The following is a 20,129-nucleotide window of genomic DNA, read 5'->3' as shown; positions in this document are numbered from 1 at the left end:
ACATTACAGCGGAGGATTGTGTACGTGGGAACAGATAGTTAGTGGGTTTCTAATTATATTTTCCGCCCACATCTTTTTAGTATTGTCAAATTTAAATTACCTCGCATTAGCGGTCGTTTCATTTCAATGGATGAGGAAGTTGTTATGTGCTGGTTAAACACAAAGATTGAAATGATGACAAAGAAAAACATTATTGCATATACAAAGAAAATGTTATATACATGGATAGCGCAAATCACTAATATCTAACTCCCTATGTTGCAATAATTCACTAATGGCATGGTGTTTTGAAAGGTTTGTTGTAGCAACAAAACTTTCAAATTTCACAATTATTTTCACGATTATTTCACAAAGATTTCACAAAGACAACATACATTCCTTAGTCTATCTGCAGGTCAAGTTAATTCTTCCAAACGCTCTGTTTACAACAAAATAGAAAACTGACTATGAGAATATTAAGCAGAAAGGGTAGATGGCTAGGCTAAAATTTCTGAACTCAACTAAAAAGTTCTTACATTAAAGAGACTGTCCCTTTTGAAATATAGTTGGAGAAACAATATTGTGACGTCTATATTCGGGTTTGTCCGCAAATATTCAAATCTCTTTCGAGTACTGCAATTAATTTGACCGCAAGAAACAATTAGAACATCAATTATAAGCTACACAATGGCAGTAATTAGGCTATCGAAAGGGAGCACGCTTTGTAATCACCGCGTGTATAGCTCGTTTTACAACCTCTTTCAAGCGTCAGTACGAATATAAAAGCATTAACGATTTCTAGCCCATCAGTTTGGTGAGTCCAACTGTAAAGATGGGTGTTATTATAAAGAGTAGCTTACTGCTGGTTTTGTTTGTGGTCTTGTGGGAAATAGAAGAAAGTAGCGCACTAAGTTGTTTGCCATGCAACAAAAGAACATGCAAAACTCCTAAATACTGCAAAGGTAGGTTGCTATAACCTTATGAAACCCGGGATTCTTTGGTATGATGTAGCATGTGACTGACGGAGTCAAAATTCCGGCATGTCATATATCCTGAAATTTTCATGATTAGGTGATGGAACTTGTCACGGTTGTAGAACGCATTAATGCAAAAGCATTCCAGCCAAAAATTAGTTTAGGACGTCACATTTAAAAAATAGGCCGCTCTCAATATAATTTAATTTCACACATGGTACTAATTAAAGGATGTCCCACCCCCTGGATTCTGCGTAAGATAAAAAGTGAAGAAGCAATAAGGATTTTCCCTTCTTGCTTATCTATAAGAAAAGGACCTGGTACGAATCAAATTGTAGTGATTAATTCAATAATATTCTTTCCAATCATCACAGGTGGTTTAGTGAAAGATGTGTGCAACTGCTGTTACGTATGTGCCAAGGTGAAAGGAGAAACTTGCGGAGGACCCTTCCAAATCGCTGGAAAATGTGCAAAAGGTTTGACATGTCGAAAAACACCAAAACCTGGACAAATTCTATTTAATTTGAGAGGAATCTGCTCGTGTAAGTGCATTTTTTAACTAGAATATAGTATAAAAAAAATACTACCTTATATCAGAATTTTTTAACAGGAGGTAAAGAAAGAGTCCTCACAAAACCAAAAATATAAATAAAATAGATTATATTTAGAGGTACTTACTCAACACTTTCAGTTTTTTACTCTCTATGACACTTTTAGGTGGACCAGTGTGTAGAATTTATTGTCGGTATGGCAACGTTCATAACAGATTCGGATGTCCAACATGCCGTTGTCACAGTAAGAATTTATTGAGCTGTTTTTCGTTCGTTCAAAAATTTTCACTTTATTTAATTTTTATCACATAAATATTGCAAACAATAATGCATATAAGTTTTTACTTTGTAATCTTATTCGAAAATATTTTTTAAAAAAATTAAACAAGTATGCTTAGATTATTCCAGCGCGAATTACGTTGCGTAAAGATAAATCAACGGCATTTAATTAATCTCATTTTTTTAAATGTACAGAATATCCGAGATGTCGTCGATACCCATACTCTCCGTATCATCATGGCGGGAGACGTTCATATCCATTCTGGCACTGCAGACGTCACGAAACTGTGTTTTGCAAAAGAGATTGCAAAACGTGAGTATAATTTATTTCTAACTGACATCAGTCAATTTAAAATGCAGAACTATATCACAGGCATTTGTGATCATGTCCAGGGAATGCTCATTTTTGTCATATAAGGGAGTTTTTGTCACTTCATTACTCTAAAAACTTAAATGTTTCATGTATCCTCAACCTCGCGAAAATTTCTCTCGCATTCTCACTTCAAACCTACAGATTTATGAAGAGCTTACTGAATTTTACGCATAAATATTTTTTGAGTTGCGTATTTGATCGTTTAAAAAAATTTGTGACTAAATTCCTGCGGATTGGTTTCTCGTAGCAAAAAAATTGCGCCAACTTATTCACAAAAAATGAGCTTTGTGTAAGTTTTACTACCATTCTTAACTTTAATTTTATAATTCCTAGATGTTGTCGACACTCGACTACCTGTGCTCCAAATCACTGGTACACACGAAAACAACGTTACTGTCACATCTATCGCCATTAACAAGCCCTACCAATCAAAAGCTCAAGAATTAATTTTTGTAAACTTTTCTTTGTGTTTTATATACATGTTATCTGCATAACCCGTGCGTAACTTCATAGTGACTTAAAGCGACAACACCAATATATTTCCATACACGTTATTGTGGTAAAAATATCTTTTTATCAATCTCACTATTTACATGGTTAAAATGTTTACATGTTTTCTAACATATTTTTCTATATAAAAAAAAATAAAAAAAAATAAACGAACATCACAATAAAATAAAAGACATAAATATTTTTCTGTGTCGTGAAATACAATTCTATTAACTGCACCATTATATAAGAATACAAATGCTCCTAACATTTCCCGGCAGAAAAAAAATATCATCAAATTTATAAAATGACACAGTACAATGCAGTCATACTCAACAAGACTAAAAGTGAGAAAGAAGTAAGATGCAGGGCTCGAAAAACACGTTTTCTGATGTAAACACGAAAAACTATATAGTTTGACTAGCCAAACGAAATGTATCAAAATGGCAAGTGTTGAGTTTAAAACCAATTTAATATTCTGTGGGCATTTTACATTATTTAGTATAGAAATTATGAACTTATTACGAAAGAGCTACTGTCGTCAGAAAATGCACATGCTTTGGTTACAATGTTTTTGTTGTTAATAATATTGTAGTTATGCACCAGACTGACGTTATGGTACATGGTGATATAATAAATTTTTAACAATAAGGTCAACATCTGCAACCACTAGTACCTGGTAATATTAGTATCATTGTCGGTTGTAATCGATGGACATTGCCTGTGACTTAAAAAATCCAAAAAATGATCTCAGATTAGAATTTTGCGATTTCAACTCTAAATGCAGAATACTAGACTTAACACTCAATCTACTCTCCTCAGAGCTACCTCGCCTGTAATAATAATCTTAAAAGATCTAAAACTACACTTACTGAATTCACAGTTAAAAATAAAAATAACAATTTCCCTACTATAATCACTTTGCTTGGCCTATCAATTATAGCATGAATCTGCGAGGGCAACTCCTACATGCAAACTAACTAAACAAAGAAGAATAGGTACAAAAGGATGTGAAATTCAAGTAAAAAAAGATTTGCATCTTTACTTATTTTTGCTAAATTTAAATGTTAAAAAAGCTTGAAATATGCTTGTAATGACCATGAAAGAGAGTGAAAAAGATCATTTTAATCACCAAGTTCCGACATCTTCTGAATTTCAAGTATTACTGTCTTAGGAGAAAAAGGTAAAAAAAGATCAAAATTTAATTTCGAGGAGAATTCATTTGGGTTAATAAATTCGTCAGTATATTCTTAAATACCCAAGGAGGGTAAAGGAAATGGTATCGATCTTCAAATTGCATAGTTTTTATTCTGCCATTTTCTGAAAAATGCTTGAAATGTGTCAGTCAAAAGAAAGCCCAAATTTAAAAAGGAAAAGGGAAAATTTAATTTTACCCGCTAAACTTTAAGCATCAATTTCCATGACTTCTCCAGATCGTTACATAAAAACCCTTCAAAATTACAGATTGGAAAATAAATAATTAAAGGAAGTTACTAAAAATGCAAGATGACATTTTCACCTGTGCAGTTCCTGTCCGCAAGATACCACCATTTATGAATTTTTTGGGGGAAGAGCAGTAGAAATACTTGTCATCATCCAAAACTGGTACTCGCTATCATTATGGTTATTCGGTACTGCTTGGGTTTAGCTGCAAAATCCCCCGCCTTTTATGACCAGATTCGAGTTAACGATAAGAAGAAAAGTGGTTTCTTGGTACTCCCTAGTAGAGCTCGTTTGGGGGACTATTATTCGTCATTTGAAATCTTTATTTTCAAATTTTGCTACTATCAATGTCACATCAATGGAAAGCGGTTGGCATACTGGAGGAAAAATGCGTCATAAAATTTATTGGTGTCACAAGTCATGGGGCATCTTTAAGCCGAGGAATGTACCATATGCACCAAAACATGACCGTGTAGCTGACATTAATGCAGAAGTGGACGTAACATACCGCACTTTGAATGTTATGATAGATGAAGAACGGTTCATTTACTTCATCTCAGATCCACCACATTTAATCGAAACAGCCCGCAATTGCTTGTGTAATTCTGTTGCAGGAAGATGTACCCAAAGTGTGTGGAATAATGAAAGTTATATCACTTTGAACTATATTTCAAGGTTATTCCTTGATTACTTAGACAGTGGATTACACCTTTTTCAGAAAATAAAACATGGCCACATTAAACTCACATCATATTCCGTCATGAATGTACGCATGGCAAGTGTTAAGCGAATCTGTCTTTAACCTCTTCAGTTGTATGGACCAACAGGAGCTAATGCAACTGCCAAATATTGTAACATGTTAGACAATCAACAGGCAGAAGTAACAATTATGTGCCATGTAGATTATTGCACGGAAGAAATAAGAAAAGTCTGGACAGAGTGTTTAAGGTATACGATTATTCTTTCAGAAAACCGTTCCTATTGCAGACAAGAAATAATAAACAGAAAACAAAAGGTTATACTACCGGAAAACATCCAGAACACAGACGTGAAGATTATTATGATGATTACTACGAAGAATGCTTATAAATACTTACAAATTGTAAATTCTGGTATAATTGGACCGATACATGAGTATACATTCAGTATAAGTGATGACAAGATCCTTTGAAGCTTAAAGGAAACAAAATGGATACTCTTTCACTATGTTCCAAGATGAGCAAATCTTTGGATGGAAATATAATCATGTGTTGGTTTATCCGATTGGCCCAATGGAAATATTGTTGACGGGAGACAATACTTTCGTGATGACAATAATATTGGCAGTCAAGTTCTCTGTCAATAAAGATTGCATCTTTGATTGCATCCAATAGCACCAAAAGTTCAACTTCCACAGGATTATGATTTGACAAAGGACAACCACTACCATTACTATCAATCCGGTAAAAAAGTCCTTTGCCCAAGAATCAATCATTGATTGATTCTTCCAATATTCCAACCAACATTGGCATGTTACCGAAGATGTAACTCACATTTATATAAATGTACCTCAAAATGATCCATCTTTCTTATTTTCTGTTTACAAAACATTGGAGTAAATAATTTACTGTATGCAGATGTTGACGACTCTTGTTGTACTCAACAGTAAAATGTCTATCGTCCTAAAATTGGAATGGATTTCCAATTGGAATCAACAACCGGTACCATTTAGTTTCAAATAACATCCAAAATTATTTTAAAATGTATATTTTTCAAGACAAACCAGCCATTACTTCGTTTTGAAAGATAAACTTCTTCATAACGAAAAGGTATCCATAACAAAAGAATAAAAAGACGTCCAAGTATCACTATCAACAACCACCTGTTACAACATAGAATTGATCTAAAAATATGAACCAATGAAATTACAGCATAAACTATGCAATACCTATAAAAGAAACATAACAAAGAAAATCTACTCATTTATCATTTGATACCAAAGCAACATGGCACAAAGAAACAATTTATTAAGAACGCACGCTAGGAATCAACCTTACGTCAACAGGAGATCATTGGCGGAAAAAATCAAGAGTTTAAACATACCCATTAAAGTACAATCAGATCCGATTGACTTATTTATACACAAAAACCTACATCAAAGACAATTGTCGTTGGTGTAGTTATCTTATTACCACAATGAGAAGAAAGGAGATTGAAAAAACGGCAAATAAACTCAACAAACTACTATTCAATCGAAGCACCGTCTGTAAAACATTTTCAGAACCAGAGGAGGAAAAGACATCAGAAGAGACATGTCTCATATGTCTTACTACGGAAGATCCACCAATGTACGAATGTGAGCGTATGCACAAAGTTTGTTACGAATTAGACAAAAAATGGAAAAATGTCCATTCTGCAGAGGTAATTTAGCGGTCTATGCAAACTAGACACAATTGGACACATAAACTGTTGGCCCAAAGATGATAAGTACATACATACTCACTATTTGGAAGAAAATATAAAAAAACGTATGAACTACTTTTTCAATCTGATGAATAGAGGATTAGACCAACAGACATCCAAACTATGGTTTGACCATATAACTACTGAAAACTTGTATCTACAAACAATATACCCAACTTCTTTAACATCTGCTAACTATGACAGAAGCGAACAAGAAGTTATCACACTGGCTTCTACACCACAAAATGAGGATTCCAATACCCTAACGGTGGAGAATCAAGCGTGGCGAGCACGTGAATAAATCATGCACAATAACATGCACATTATATAAAAAATATGCATATATATAAAAGATACATAATATATAAAAGAAACATTTATAATTTTATTTTATTTAACGACGACACTCAAGATGAACACTCAAATAGAAAAACCTTTCATCAAAACGGTAGAAGATGTACCGCGTTACATATTTGATAAAGATAATAAAAAGCGAACGTTAGTATACACCAAGGAAAGAGAAGACGAAATTCATGAAAGGATTAATTAATTCTTCACGATCATGAAGGACAATATGGCTCCACGAGAGAGCTATATATGGTATAAACATCTTATAGAATAGGATTTACACATTAACTATTAAAATCCCTTCCTCCAATCTCGCATCTAACATACAACACCAGAATTAACACGAAAAACGAGACAAATAGTGGGGAACGAGAAAAGAATCAGTGAATTACGAGAAGAAGTAACACAAGCCAAACTCAAGAAACCACGAGAATGGTTTAACAACGATTTTGAACTTCTTACGCCAGAAAACATTAACAATAGTCGTTAATTATGTACATAAATTGTAATAATTAGATTATGTGCTTACGTCAACATATATTAATATTTAATTACGGAGAAAAAATATATATACGGGATATTTAAAATATTTAGTTAGTTCGTGTTTGAGAGTTAAAGAAGTAGGATCTACTCTACACTGTAAGAAACCACAGTATATATCACTTAGTTCGTGTTTAAGAGTCGAAGGAGTAAAAGCTACTCAAAACTCTAAAAGTACATACCAATCGGTGTTAAAACAAATAGTTTCTTATCTTACAAGAACATAAAGCATCAACACATACTCTAATCAATCGCTTATATTATTTACGGTATTTATAGAAAAACATTGTAGTTTTGAAAAAATACAAAAGATTGTTAGAATCACACGAATCTCGTTAATTACTTCTGGGAACTGATCAATCCTTAATAGAAGTTGAAAGCTAGCTGAATACACAAATACATAAACTCTGAACAAATCTCAAACAAGTCTCCAATAAATGCCGTGGTTAAAAGTCGTCCAAAAGCGAAAGTTGAGCAGTTGATAGATAAATAAATTAAATCAATCAATCAATCAATCAATAGATCACAACAACAATTATACTAAGCTAGAATATATTAAAACGAAAGTTTACAAATGTGAGTGGACAAGGTGCTTGGTCAAACGCTTAATTTTCGAATATATTGCAGTATAGCATTTGCACAGGTGTTGCATGATGGAAATCCTCACTACATTGCATCTCTACATATGGATGTAAGCCAGATGAAGAATTGTGATGGACAGCATTTTTCGGGGAAAGGTTGAAGATGACACAAAAACTCAAATATTCGCAATTATTAACTACTGTGAAGATCAGCTGAAAGTGAAAGTAATTCCTCTTCAGCAACAAAAAACGGGGTGGCCTGTGGTGTTTTCGCAATAGCGTTTGCATATCACATCGTCGCGGCAAACTAGTTTCTTCAATGTGAAGGCACGACTTGAAGGTGTGCACCCAAGGATATATGCGTCAGTGTCTACTGCAGTTGCCGAATGCCATGGTCAGCTGCCGAGAACTATATTCTAGACAAATAAATGGCGGAATGCGATAACTGCGGAGGATGGTTTCATAGAAAGCATACAGGACTCTGTATTTAGGGTAGAAAATTGCAAGTCAATGGTATTGTTATTCTTGTTCAACTAATAAGAGTAAAAAATATAGTTGAAAATAATTAAAACATAAATCATCGGTGTTCACCCGCAAATTTGAGGGGCAGTTGAAGTTAATTTAATCCGGATAAACCCAGAAAATCGGGTTTATGCATAAATTTCCGTTTATTTTTTGATTCTGTTAATTATTATGCTAACCATATCAAATTAGGAAGTAGTAATAATAGTAATAACATGCAATTGTTATATTGAAAGCTGAAATTTAAACAGATTTAAAAAAACATGATGCAAAACAGAGACAGAGAGATTTGCCATGAGTACAGGTTGCTGGAATAAAGCAACATGGATTCACAAGGTCATTTGTTTTGAGAAATGCAACAGGAAATCCTGTAAATAATGATTAATATAACTTTCATAATAATTGGAATTCGTGGATTTTTGAAATTATTAAAAAAAATTTGAAAAGCCGAATGTTTACATATGATAACAAAGACAACAGGTATGATTTTAAAATTGTTTACTGGAATGAAGAAAGAAAAGTTTGAGATTTAGTTTGATTATTTGGATCCAGGCTTAGCTTGTGAAAACGCTGAATATCACTACCCGGATAGTAAGAAAGTTAAAAAAAAATTACCAGAAGATTTATTGTCATCTCCATCATTTCTTAAACCTGAGTAAAAGACCTGGTCTATGACCTAAAATGCCGGCTATTGATTAACTGTTATGTTTTCAACATAGCTGATACTACGGTTTTCATTGACATTCACATTATGGCTGTTCAATACTCCAAAGTCAACTGTTTCAAGACACCCCGGTCCAACTTTACTTACCTCAAACTTGGCGCTATACTGATGTGGTCGAATTTAGAACAGCTTCGTCAAAACATGTTTAAAGATTGTTACTCCAACACAAAAGTTATTATTGATTGTACCGAGCTACTTTGTCAAAAGCTTTTAAGCCTGACAAACAAAGCAGTTTAATTTCGCACTACAAACACCATTTTACCTATAAAGTTGTGGTCGGAATTTAAGATGTCGAAATTGTGAAACGATCTGGACTTTTGCAAAAAGAATTGTGGGAGAATGCTTCATTTCATATTCCCGCATTCTTAAGTGGTAAAAGCCAGCTTTCTCTTTCTCTCTTGCACTCTGCCGTGTGTCTCTAGGGCTTATAAGAGATTCATACGGTTTTTTAAATCATAACGGTGGAGAGCGGGGAAGGGTGAGGGAGTAGGGCGGAGAGTGATGTAGGAGAGCAGCTTATATATATAATGAGAATGTCAATAACGTGTCATTTCAATCTAGACTTTGAAGAGAAAGGATGTCAAAGTTCTTTAGCAAAAGATTAGAAAAATTACGTTTAGAAGCAGCCCTTTCTTAGTTCCTACATTAGTACCATTGCTAGTGCCTTCATCGTTGATGTTACCGCCACGATGACAAACTATCGCCGGTAGATGTTACAACGTCCTCATTTTACTACGTTAGGACTTCCTTATTTTACGACGTTACGTTACGACGCAATTCATAATAAAAACACGTTAGCTCCTACCGTTGATAACAAAAACTAAGTGAAAGTCGGAATTCCTGCAACTAGCAGGCGTTGTGCAATTTGACAAATTTATATCAAGAACAAGGGCACAAATTACAATGATCACGATTTCTCCAATCCTAATTCCAAATTAGTTCCAGCTAGCTACTTGATACTGCTAAAAAAGACACCAAGAAGTCGATCAATATCACTACCAGTTAGAAAAAGCAGCATTAGAAAATAATCTTTTTCTGAAGGATCTCAGTTTCCCTGTACTTTAAAAATCTGTAATCTTTGCAGAGACAAAAAAGTCGTGTGAACGTAAAATGGCCACGTTCTGGTCAGCTACTGGTGCAACTGTATCCATCCCGATTAGTGGAATAATGCTAAGAAGGTTATCATGATTGCTGATGGTGGACCCGATTGGTCGGTGAAAGGGTTAATTAATTTTCTTTCACTTGGAATGCTGTAGAAAAACTTGGACTTAGACATTGTGCAGTGTTACGCTCCACAATATTCATGGTCCAACCCAATTGAACGATGTTGGTCGTTTCGGACGCAAAAAATAATACGGGTAACAATGGCAGATTAAGGGAATTGTACCGGCATACAATAATGATGATTGGATAGATGAATGTGCTTGACGAAGCCACAAAACAATGCGCAAGGTTTTGGCATAAAAAGATTTATAATGGGTTTATGAAATCTGTTAACACATTTACAAGCGACGATCCTATTGTGAAGTCAATCAAAGGAACACATGCCCTGTTATACATAGAAAAACAATGAAATGAATATGGATATAGGTCTTTTGCAAGAGGACATCATGTCTATATGAACATATAGAACCCATTGATAGATGAGATGTTGCAATGCAAGCATGAACCATCTAATGAGGTTGACAAAAATGCGATTGCAATAATAAGAACTGGTTCTTTTGGAGTTGAGCACATTGTTGGGCACGTTCCACATAATATTTCAGCAATATGCTTAATTTTTTTTAAGGATTCCAAACACTACCATTACGGCTTAAGTCATTGGAAAGCGATTGAATCATTAGATATGGTGTAGAGGTCCCTGTTATTTATCGCTTTCATTGCCATGACAAGCTGATAAAGTAGTTAAATAAAGTACTTAATCATTCTACCAAAGTTGCAAAATGGTTGAAATAAATGTTATCAAAAATGATCATTTTTGTCTATTGTTTTTTGCTCGTTTGATTTTCTTGGACTGTCCGCTAATTGGAGAGAAAAAAATAGAGTACTGTAAGAACAATTTTAGGTGTAGTTAAAGTAAACATTATTTAGAATTTAGGTTTATGGATAGTTTCTTGTTTGAAGTAATTTAGTGTAATTGTAAGCAGTTTAGTTGTAGAAGAATGTTATAAAAGTGTTGTAATCACATTTAAAAATTTACTTTTGAATTCTGTGAATACTCTACACTGCATTTTCGTATTTAATAATTAGAGAAATAAGAATCTTATTTCTCTGGTGCTTTCATGGCTTATTTAGAGTCACTTGCGACTACAGATCGCAAGCATTGAACCGAGCAGAACTAAAGGACTTTGCGAAGAAATGGCAAAATGCAACCCAATACACATAAATATCTACATCGATGTTTTGAGCCCTATTCGCCGGTTGAGTCTGGGATTTCAACAAGAAAAGCACGACCCTGTTAAAGCTGTCAGAAGAATCCAAGACTTTACCTGGACAAAGGGTAAGGTGAAATTATTAGTGGATGATTCGTTGAAAAGCAATAGCAGCAAATTAACTAACTAAATAAGTCAGATTGAGATTCGAGAGCTTGGAAAACACTATTACGCTTTAATACTACAGAAAAGGCTGTCTCCCCTAATTATCAGGACACTATCGTCAGAATTAGCGATAGTATGGATAATTGCTTTAAAGATATAATACTTTTCGCCTGTGTTTAAAAATTAGGTAACACTGTTAGATACTTCCACATGGCCGAAAGAGTAGGATAGAACAATGAAAATAATAATATAAAGCTGAAACTTGATATAGCAGTAGGTTATAGTGTTAGGATTCAGAGGAAAAAAAGCCCCATTGACTGAGTCCCGGCAACTCCCAAAATTAGACAAAATTTATAGCCAGCAGTAGTTGTGGTTTTAAACGAACTTTTGTTACCCTTTAAATTGGTTCAGCAAATAATAACTTACGTGACGAAAGATGTTACTTGTTAGATTTTTGTACATGTCGATAATGATAGCTCTTTGCGTCGCCGTTCGACGGCTTTCTGGAGGAGCTTTGCCAGTGGCTGACGCAGATACGAAGAGTCTGGCAGAATGACCGCATTGCTAGTTCAAACTTTACGGTTAGTGTGCAATGCATTGAATTTAATTGACTCGGGATTGCCTTAAATAATTGCCCGTCGCCTGTTTTCTTTCTACAAACCGCCAAATTCGGTGGTAGCTATGTCGGCGCCCACTACATCATGTATAGCCCCAATTCCATCAACCAACCTGGCCACGAGGTCGAGCAGGCTCCGCACATGCGGCCAGCCGACCAACACAGCAACCAGCGTTGAGTCAACTGCAGTTGTGGCGTCAAATGTCTTCACTGGTCATCAGGCATCATCAGCTTCGACCACCGACGTTGCCGAGTCGCCCATCCTCACAACAGCCGTGGTTAGATTTAATTAGAGGAGAATTCCAACAATTTTTCGAAGGTCACGAGGGGGAAACATAATACAGTAAAGTCAAGTGACAGGTGACATTTATCATACTAACTCTCTTGTTGAGACTCCCATTGCAAATAATTTTGTGTCTGAGCCGTTTTCTGAGGGGGTTGAGTTTCCATTGACTGAGTCCCGTCCCGGCAACTCCCAAAATTGGCCAAAATATATAATAGAGGATTTGGGTTTTTGTCAAAAATTCGATTTTTCAACATATTATCATGTCATACATTGCTGGAAAGGAAATTTCATGCTGAGTACGGGCTGATCTAATCAGTTATATTTTGAGAGGCCTCGGCTACAGTAGGTATTTTTTAATCATGATGAAATGCTTCTTTTTTATAGCGCATTTTTGTATACTTCAAATAGTAGCAGAACTATTTCGAATAAGGTTTAGAATATTGGTCGAATTAGCATGCAATGTAATGTCATCATAGTAGATAAGAATTGGAAAAAAGAAGTTAGAGTTTGTCTGGTGTAACCGTAAATAATTACTCCCCGAACAAACATACTTTCCCAGTAATCCTGGAGTGGTAATTTTCCAAGAAATTATTACTTCCACACGGAAATTATTACTCACTTACTTACATTATTTACTAACTATTACTAAAGGCATTCCATTGCAAATTTGAATGCGCTGGCTTCCTTTATTTATAATTCGAATGTTTATTATGATGATTTATATATTTTCGTTTAAACACAAACAATCAATAATAAACAATAAAATGGCGGCGACACAGCACGTTGACTTAAAAAATTGTTAAAGATTTTTTGAGGAAAAAACTTATCCGAAAGATATATCATCATCATCATTCTCGGCTTAACGTCCGTTTTCCATGCTAGCATGGGTTGTGTTAGATCTAAACTCAACTTCCTCTCTATCAAGTCTGTCCTTATAACCTCCTGCCATGTCTTTCTCGGTCTGTCTCTGGGATTTGCCCCAGGAACTATCAAGTCTCTACACTTTCTTACCCAATTATCCCCCTCCATTCTTTCCAAGTGCCCCAGCCAATTCAATATTCTTATCTGGATAAAATCTTTAATTCTACGAATACTTAGCCTGCTTCTTAGCTCATCTGAACTCTTTCTGTCTCTCAGACTGGCGTTACACATTAAGCTAACCATTCTCATATCATTCCTTTCTAAACGGTCAAGATCTTCCTGCTTTACTGCCCATGTCTCACTACCGTACATAACACTTCTTACACAGGCCTCATACAACCTACATATGGCAAAGAATAAAGGCAAAAAAAGCAAATTTTAGAAGAACATGCAGAAAATTTTCAGTGAAGAATGAAGAGCTTTTTTACAGACTCAAGAAAGGTGTTTTTTTGAAAAAGAGCAAAAGATGACAGTTATTCATGACATTCACAGAGGAATCACTAAAAGTGCAAGTTCGAAGGCTATGGCAAGTCATCGAGGCCGTGAGTCTCCATATCAAAAGTTAATTGAAAGATTTTTTTATTTGGAATTGGGGATGATGTTAAAAATTACATCAAGAATTGTAAAAATTGTCAGCAGCAAACAAACATTTATAAAAAAACTACCCCAGAACTTCATAGTATACTAGTTCTAAGTAAAGTTATGAAACAAATGAACGTGGATGTATACGAACACCTCATTGTTTGTATCGACTATTTTTCTAAATGGTCGGAAGCAAAGCCTATCAAAGATAAAAGCGCATCAACAGTAGTAGCACAATTTTTATACGAGATTATCTATCGCTATGGCTGTGTAAAAATTCAAATCAATGATTAAGGCAGTTTGCAGTTTCACAAGAGCATGTTCAGCTTCTTCATTATGGATCAATGGGCGTGTTTAAATTTGTTACAGTCTTAGATCAAAGTTGACTCGTTCGTCAAGAAAATCAATTCAATCGCTTTAGAAGAACTATATGGCTAATGGTGAACAACTGATTACGTTTCTTCCCGTTTAAAAGCAACAAGATGGCTAATACCTGCTCTTGTGTCCATCCCAACCACGTTTGTCTGTTTTATTTGCATTCTATTATCTCCCGAGAAAACTTTCGAATAGGAAAATAAAATCGAATCGTAAGAAGAAAAATATGGTTAATTATAGTTTAAATAAAGCGTAGTGTATTAATTTTAAAATTTTTTATCATTAAAAAAAGGCAAAGAACTAAAGTGGTCCGACTCTTGCCAGCAAACACATCAATGTCAATAGAAACGGCATTCTTGTACGTGTACAAATCAATTTTGCTCTGTAGATAAAGTAGAAATACTACATTATGTAGGAGTAGGGATAATAGAGGTAAATTGTTGGTGCTAAAAATTTTTGAATCAGCGAAATTAGCCAGCAATGGCGCCTAGCAATGAAAGAAAACTAAGGATTATAAACAAGTAAGAGGAAAAGCGCAAACTGTTTGTGTCTAAATATTACAAAACAGCGCCTGTGAATTGTAAATCAAATCTACAAATTTACAAAAACTGTTTGAGCATTGCAATTTTTACAAATTCACAACGAATAAATGTAAATATTATGTTTGAAATAATTAACGTTTTGTTCCAATTGGTTCCAATTGAATGTTTAAAGAAAAAAATTAGAAAAGTTAGACAAATCGTCTCGTATGAGACAATTTTTGATGAGTAGAGTTCACTTTTCTTTTCTTCGAATTAACTTATTTAAGAGTTGGCACAGAATGTGTAGATTATCCCTTACTAAAGGTTTATGGCAGTTCTTTGTCCTTTGATGAGAAAAATGGAAATTTACTCACATGATATGCTAGTTCTAGGATGGTCCAAAGAACATCCTTACGGCAAGAAACTCATTATCTTTTTAAGTTACCTATACAGCCAAGGTAAAACATTCACAAATTATAGCCAGTACAACTAAAGCTGAATAGTGCAAAATTTTATTCAAGGAGACTACTAGCAACCACTGTTTACAGGTTCTAATCGTTCTAATCTGCTTAAGTCCCTGATAAACTAAATAAATTGTTCTTTTCTTATGAATATCACTCATTTGATATAAAATCATTTGTTAAAATAGATGTTATGTGTTTATTTTATGAATTGGTAAAACACGATAGTGACAGTAAAAATCAAAAAGAGATTTTACTTTTTCACCAAAAATTTCTAAATAGCTCCCTATAAAAAATAGTAAATTGATATTTTTTTTCCTTTTCCTGTACCAAATTTCTTTACTCCTTGCATGTAAATTGGAAAGTCGAAATTTTATAAAATTTTGAGAAAGAACCAAAGCATGGGTAGGAACTCATGATCAGCAGATCTTCGTTAAAAAACATAACATATGAATCAACGCAGTTGAAATCCGTTTTCCAATAATAATTTTCTTAAATTGTTCTGCATTAAAACAGTATCTTGGCGAGTCAAGGGTCCATCAACGCGACAGTATATAATTCTATAACAATAACTTACACAACCACTCTCCTCATGTCTCAACACTTTGAGTAAACGCACACTATGTATTATATCTTTGCATACCCAGCTGATGGCATTGTATAATTTTTTTTCATCAGAATTCTCATCCAGCCAGAAACACAAATCATGTCGAAAACACATTGGGTACTTTATTCTTCTCTCTATATCAGTCTTTAGAGGAGTAATGGCATCGTTCTTCAAATCAGTATCCTATAGACAAGAAATAATATTTCAAAATAATGAACTAATAAACCTTTACAGCGAATTAATCTCAAGATTTTTAATAAAAAATTGTTTTAACTTTTAAAACCTCTTAAATATCTTGTTAGGCCTGCCTAATAATAATTGTTAAAAATAATCAATATATTAATAGTTGTAATAACAAACCGTGCTTTTGGCATGTTTTAGGTTGACAGGTTTTTTTTAGGTTTCATTTATGAAATCCTTTTTATTTTTACAAAATTTAACAGTTTTCATAAAAATTATCTCCTTAAAGCATTTATTGCTTAATTACTAAGTAAACAGAAAATCTTAAAAGTTTCCAAAAAAACAAACAATGTTCACAGATAATTGAAAATTTTTTAAAACAAAGTGCATAAATTGCTAAGAATCTCTATGCCAATTTTTGTCCTCAAGATTAAAACTACCTATTTAAAACATGTAAAAACTCTTTTTTCTTTAAAAAATTCGCCATTATAGATAGATATAGACAAATTATCTTACTAAATGTGATAGCAGCTGCTCATAAAATAAATCATCAACAGTCCATAGGTAACGCAAATCTTTGACACCATAACATGCAAAAAACAATTCGTTTGCATGAAATGTTAAAATCAGCAATTCATCCTTGAAAAAGACAGTTGCTATACAAAGACCATTCACAACAACCTTGGATACACTAAAATTGTCCACCAAGTAAGAAGTATCTCCAATTATTTCTTTATCTTTAGCATTGAAATAATTTTCCTCTAGTGTACATAATTCATATTCACAAGGAGGAATTGTTTTATAAACTACCTCACCGGATAATTCATCCTTTTGTGAAATACTAACTGTGGGTTTCTGAGTCGTCCAAAACACAGGTGACAAGTCATCAATGAAATCTATGACAGCCATTTCATTGTAAGTTGTAGAGGTGTCCTTGTTTTTTACGATGGGAGCTAACAGGTTGGTTCCACAAACACAAGTGCAGTTATTTTCTTGTGGTTCACCACAAACACATGTAATGACCTCACATGCAACATTCTGTAACAACACATTACATAAATTCGACAGGAGAAAATCTTTAAGTTCTTTAACAGTAATAGTTAAATGAGACGTGTTTGCAGCTAACATATAGTCATGAGATATGCTATGATACCAAGGTGCCAATTTAGTGGATTTATTGTAAGAATAATACGAGAAAACTGCACACTCTTTATTTTTTATCAGTCTTTGCAAAACAGGTGCAATATGCACAAACAAAGTAAAGTTACCATCCAGGTGCTTTTTAACTTTAGTTATTGAATCTCCATCCAGATAATTAATACTGCTAAATTGAGAACTAAGTAGAGTTTCCACAGTCTTAGATAACAAAGCATCCAACTTATTCATTAAAACATTTACTGTCGAGAGATTTGATGACTTCATAAGAGGCTTGATACATTCTAAAACACTACATTGATTTTTCATTTCCATCCTAAAGCAAAATAAATCTAAATCATATATATGCACACATCACCAAAATAATCTTATAGTTAATTCTATATTTATTTCGTCCTTAAAATTAGATCTTTGTGACACAGAAACAATCCCACTATGATATTTCACATGGATGGCAAAAATAAAATTTATTATATATAATGCTTTAAATAAATGCATCAGGCTTTCGACAAATTGTGCATTTTTTCTTTTCAGTTGTTCATGGATACATATATTTCACATGGTGTCCATATCATTTTTAATATTGTCATTGCCAAATATTAGGTGTTAGTGCAGCATCAATATTTTTTTGCATTGATTCATGAACACCTCTAAATGGCAGGGAATTGCATTAACTTGAAGCTGGCTTTTATTGAGAAAAATCATGGAAAAAGAAGCATTAAATTAAAGCATTATGGTATATCTCTACAACTTAATAGGTAACAGGGGGGTTTATTCATATATGTGTGTTTTGTTAAATTACAACTTTTTAAAGCAAGAAAAATTTCTTAACCTTGTGTTGTAAGGGGGACTGTGGATTAAAGGCTTTCCTCTTGTAAAAATGTGAATTAAACCTTGCATGGTGATAAAGCCTTTGTTTAAGTTTCCACGATAGCCAGCTTGTCGATAATGTTGCATCAAGGTTTCATCGAATGGAAAAACGTCTACAAGAATCATCCCTAAATAAAATGAATGTTGTGATACTCGATTGACCATTAAAATTAATATGGAATGACTTTAACAAGGAGTTATTTGTTCTGTTGTTTTTTTAAATCTGCTAAACCATTTTAGCAAAACAAAATGGTTTGCAGAGGGGCAAAAGGTAGCACAATGAATTTTGAATTAGAGAAATAAGGTTGACATATCTGTTCATTACCTGCAATTTATAATATCACAATACTCTGATTGCTTTTGCTAGAATCATTAAATATTGATTTTACTGAAGCACATAATTTGATTAAAAAATGTAAAAAGATATTTGGCGACTGGTAAAAAAGGTACAAAATTGTTTTGAGCAGTTTTGAAAAGATTAAAATTAATGAACAGAAGTTATTTTATTCTCCATACATTATGATTCACTTTTTAAAACTTGCAAAATATTTTAAGAAAAGCCACTACAACCGCACCACTAAGTTTCAGGTATTCTTAGGTGTTTTTCTAGGTGGTAAAACATAGTTGTAAACAAATGATTGCATTTCTGATGATGATGACTTATAAATGATTACAAGTTCTATGTTTTACTTAGGATGTAACACTGAAAGCCTGTATCATCTGCTGTAACAGAAAAGAAACACAACAAAGATATTATTGTTATTGTTAACCTGCTTTGCATGCTTGTGTAACAACTTGCCAACTATTACCATATAGCCGTCGTGGAATATCAGCAGGCGTACCACCTTGTCCACGACACAGTGCCAAAGAGATATGACCGTTGCCACAAAGATGACTAGAGGCACTTATAAAAAAGTTATGAAGTAATGCTCTGCATTTCTTTATATTAGATTTACCACCAACATGTGGAAAGTTGAATACTATTACACAAAATTCTTTGTCAGGGAAGTATGCAGACAGGTTGGTAGCATCCACACCATGTTGAACTTTTACGTTAGAACAATGCTTTAAGAAGTTTACATTAAAACAAGTTTCTTCATCTGAAGATATCACTTCTTTTGGATCATAAGATGTTGCATATATTGATAAAAACTTGTTAAAAGTAGCAATGTCTTTAGCAAAAGAGAAGTTTCCCTCGCCAACTATGAGAAGTGAAGGGTTGCTGCAGGTGCAGGCTGATGTGTCTGTAACTTTATCTAACATCTAATATAAAAGTAATGAAAAGTATAAAAAGCAGGAAATGCAATATGGAAAACAATTGTTTGTCATAATTGTGGATTTTTATTGTTTTAGGGATTTTTTTGGTAGCTGATAATTCCAGATTAAAAAGTTTTAAACTCAATATATATATTGAACTTAATTACACCTATATGAAGTAAAAATCTAGCCAGTACACTTTTCAAAGTTAGCTTCTAAGAGGCACTAGTAAAAAACTCTGTAGCTCTGGTAATACCTGACACTAAAAAAAATCTCTAATAATACCCAGTGTATATTTAAACACAAGAATTCCTCATATTGACTATGTGAGCAAAGAACAATAAAATTAACCAATCAAAGAGCGTAGTCAGTATGCAGACCGCAGAAAAATTGTTTGAAAACCAACATAAATTTTCCCACCTAACTGTTCCAATTTCCTGGTGGGGAGAAAAATTAAACTAGGTCTCTTGGCTAGCGTGGGTTTCCCTCATAAATTCACTTGCGACTGAAGAAAAT

At 33.8% G+C, this 20,129-nt stretch overlaps 2 protein-coding genes across 3 annotated transcripts; one reads left to right on the top strand and one right to left on the bottom strand.

Annotated features, from left to right (window-relative positions):
• The first annotated feature begins 419 nt into the window (after positions 1-419).
• On the top strand, positions 420-2,578 carry LOC130655793 (serine protease HTRA1B-like). Of its 2 annotated transcripts, XM_057458593.1 has the most exons (5): positions 420-941; positions 1,328-1,495; positions 1,671-1,748; positions 1,979-2,096; positions 2,490-2,578. In XM_057458593.1, exons 1-5 carry the CDS (start codon positions 812-814, stop codon positions 2,569-2,571), a joined length of 576 nt encoding a protein of 191 aa, XP_057314576.1. In that variant the 5' UTR covers positions 420-811; the 3' UTR covers positions 2,572-2,578. The 2 variants fall into 2 exon arrangements, with proteins under 2 accessions (XP_057314576.1, XP_057314575.1); XM_057458592.1 differs by having other exon boundaries at positions 815-1,495.
• Positions 2,579-2,693: 115 nt separating this feature from the next.
• Positions 2,694-19,647, bottom strand: LOC130655790 (ferredoxin-fold anticodon-binding domain-containing protein 1-like). Its single transcript, XM_057458589.1, has 4 exons — positions 19,127-19,647; positions 18,319-18,484; positions 16,848-17,802; positions 2,694-16,334 (listed from the first exon to the last, which is right to left on the bottom strand). Exons 1-4 carry the CDS (start codon positions 19,617-19,619, stop codon positions 15,999-16,001), a joined length of 1,950 nt encoding a protein of 649 aa, XP_057314572.1. The 5' UTR covers positions 19,620-19,647; the 3' UTR covers positions 2,694-15,998.
• Positions 19,648-20,129: the final 482 nt, after the last annotated feature.

This window comes from Hydractinia symbiolongicarpus, chromosome 8 (assembly GCF_029227915.1).
Source record: "Hydractinia symbiolongicarpus strain clone_291-10 chromosome 8, HSymV2.1, whole genome shotgun sequence".
In the NCBI taxonomy this organism is placed as follows: Eukaryota; Metazoa; Cnidaria; class Hydrozoa; order Anthoathecata; family Hydractiniidae; genus Hydractinia; species Hydractinia symbiolongicarpus.
Note: the sequence above shows the minus strand (reverse complement) of the source record. Positions and strands in the feature narration are given on the sequence as shown.

What these genes read in the sequence shown, in the direction of transcription:
- LOC130655793 (XM_057458592.1), top strand. Translation starts at nt 1,168, where the DNA reads ATGGTACTAATTAAAGGATGTCCCACCCCCTGGATTCTGCGTAAGATA. An exon ending in TTTGAGAGGAATCTGCTCGT is followed by an intron (nt 1,496 to 1,670) that starts GTAAGTGCATTT and finishes TGACACTTTTAG; the next exon opens with GTGGACCAGTGTGTAGAATT. An exon ending in TGCAAAAGAGATTGCAAAAC is followed by an intron (nt 2,097 to 2,489) that starts GTGAGTATAATT and finishes TATAATTCCTAG; the next exon opens with ATGTTGTCGACACTCGACTA.
- LOC130655790 (XM_057458589.1), bottom strand. Translation starts at nt 19,619, where the DNA reads ATGTTAGATAAAGTTACAGACACATCAGCCTGCACCTGCAGCAACCCT. An exon ending in AGTCCCCCTTACAACACAAG is followed by an intron (nt 17,803 to 18,318) that starts GTTAAGAAATTT and finishes ATTTTGCTTTAG; the next exon opens with GATGGAAATGAAAAATCAAT. An exon ending in AGCAGCTGCTATCACATTTA is followed by an intron (nt 16,335 to 16,847) that starts GTAAGATAATTT and finishes TCTTGTCTATAG; the next exon opens with GATACTGATTTGAAGAACGA.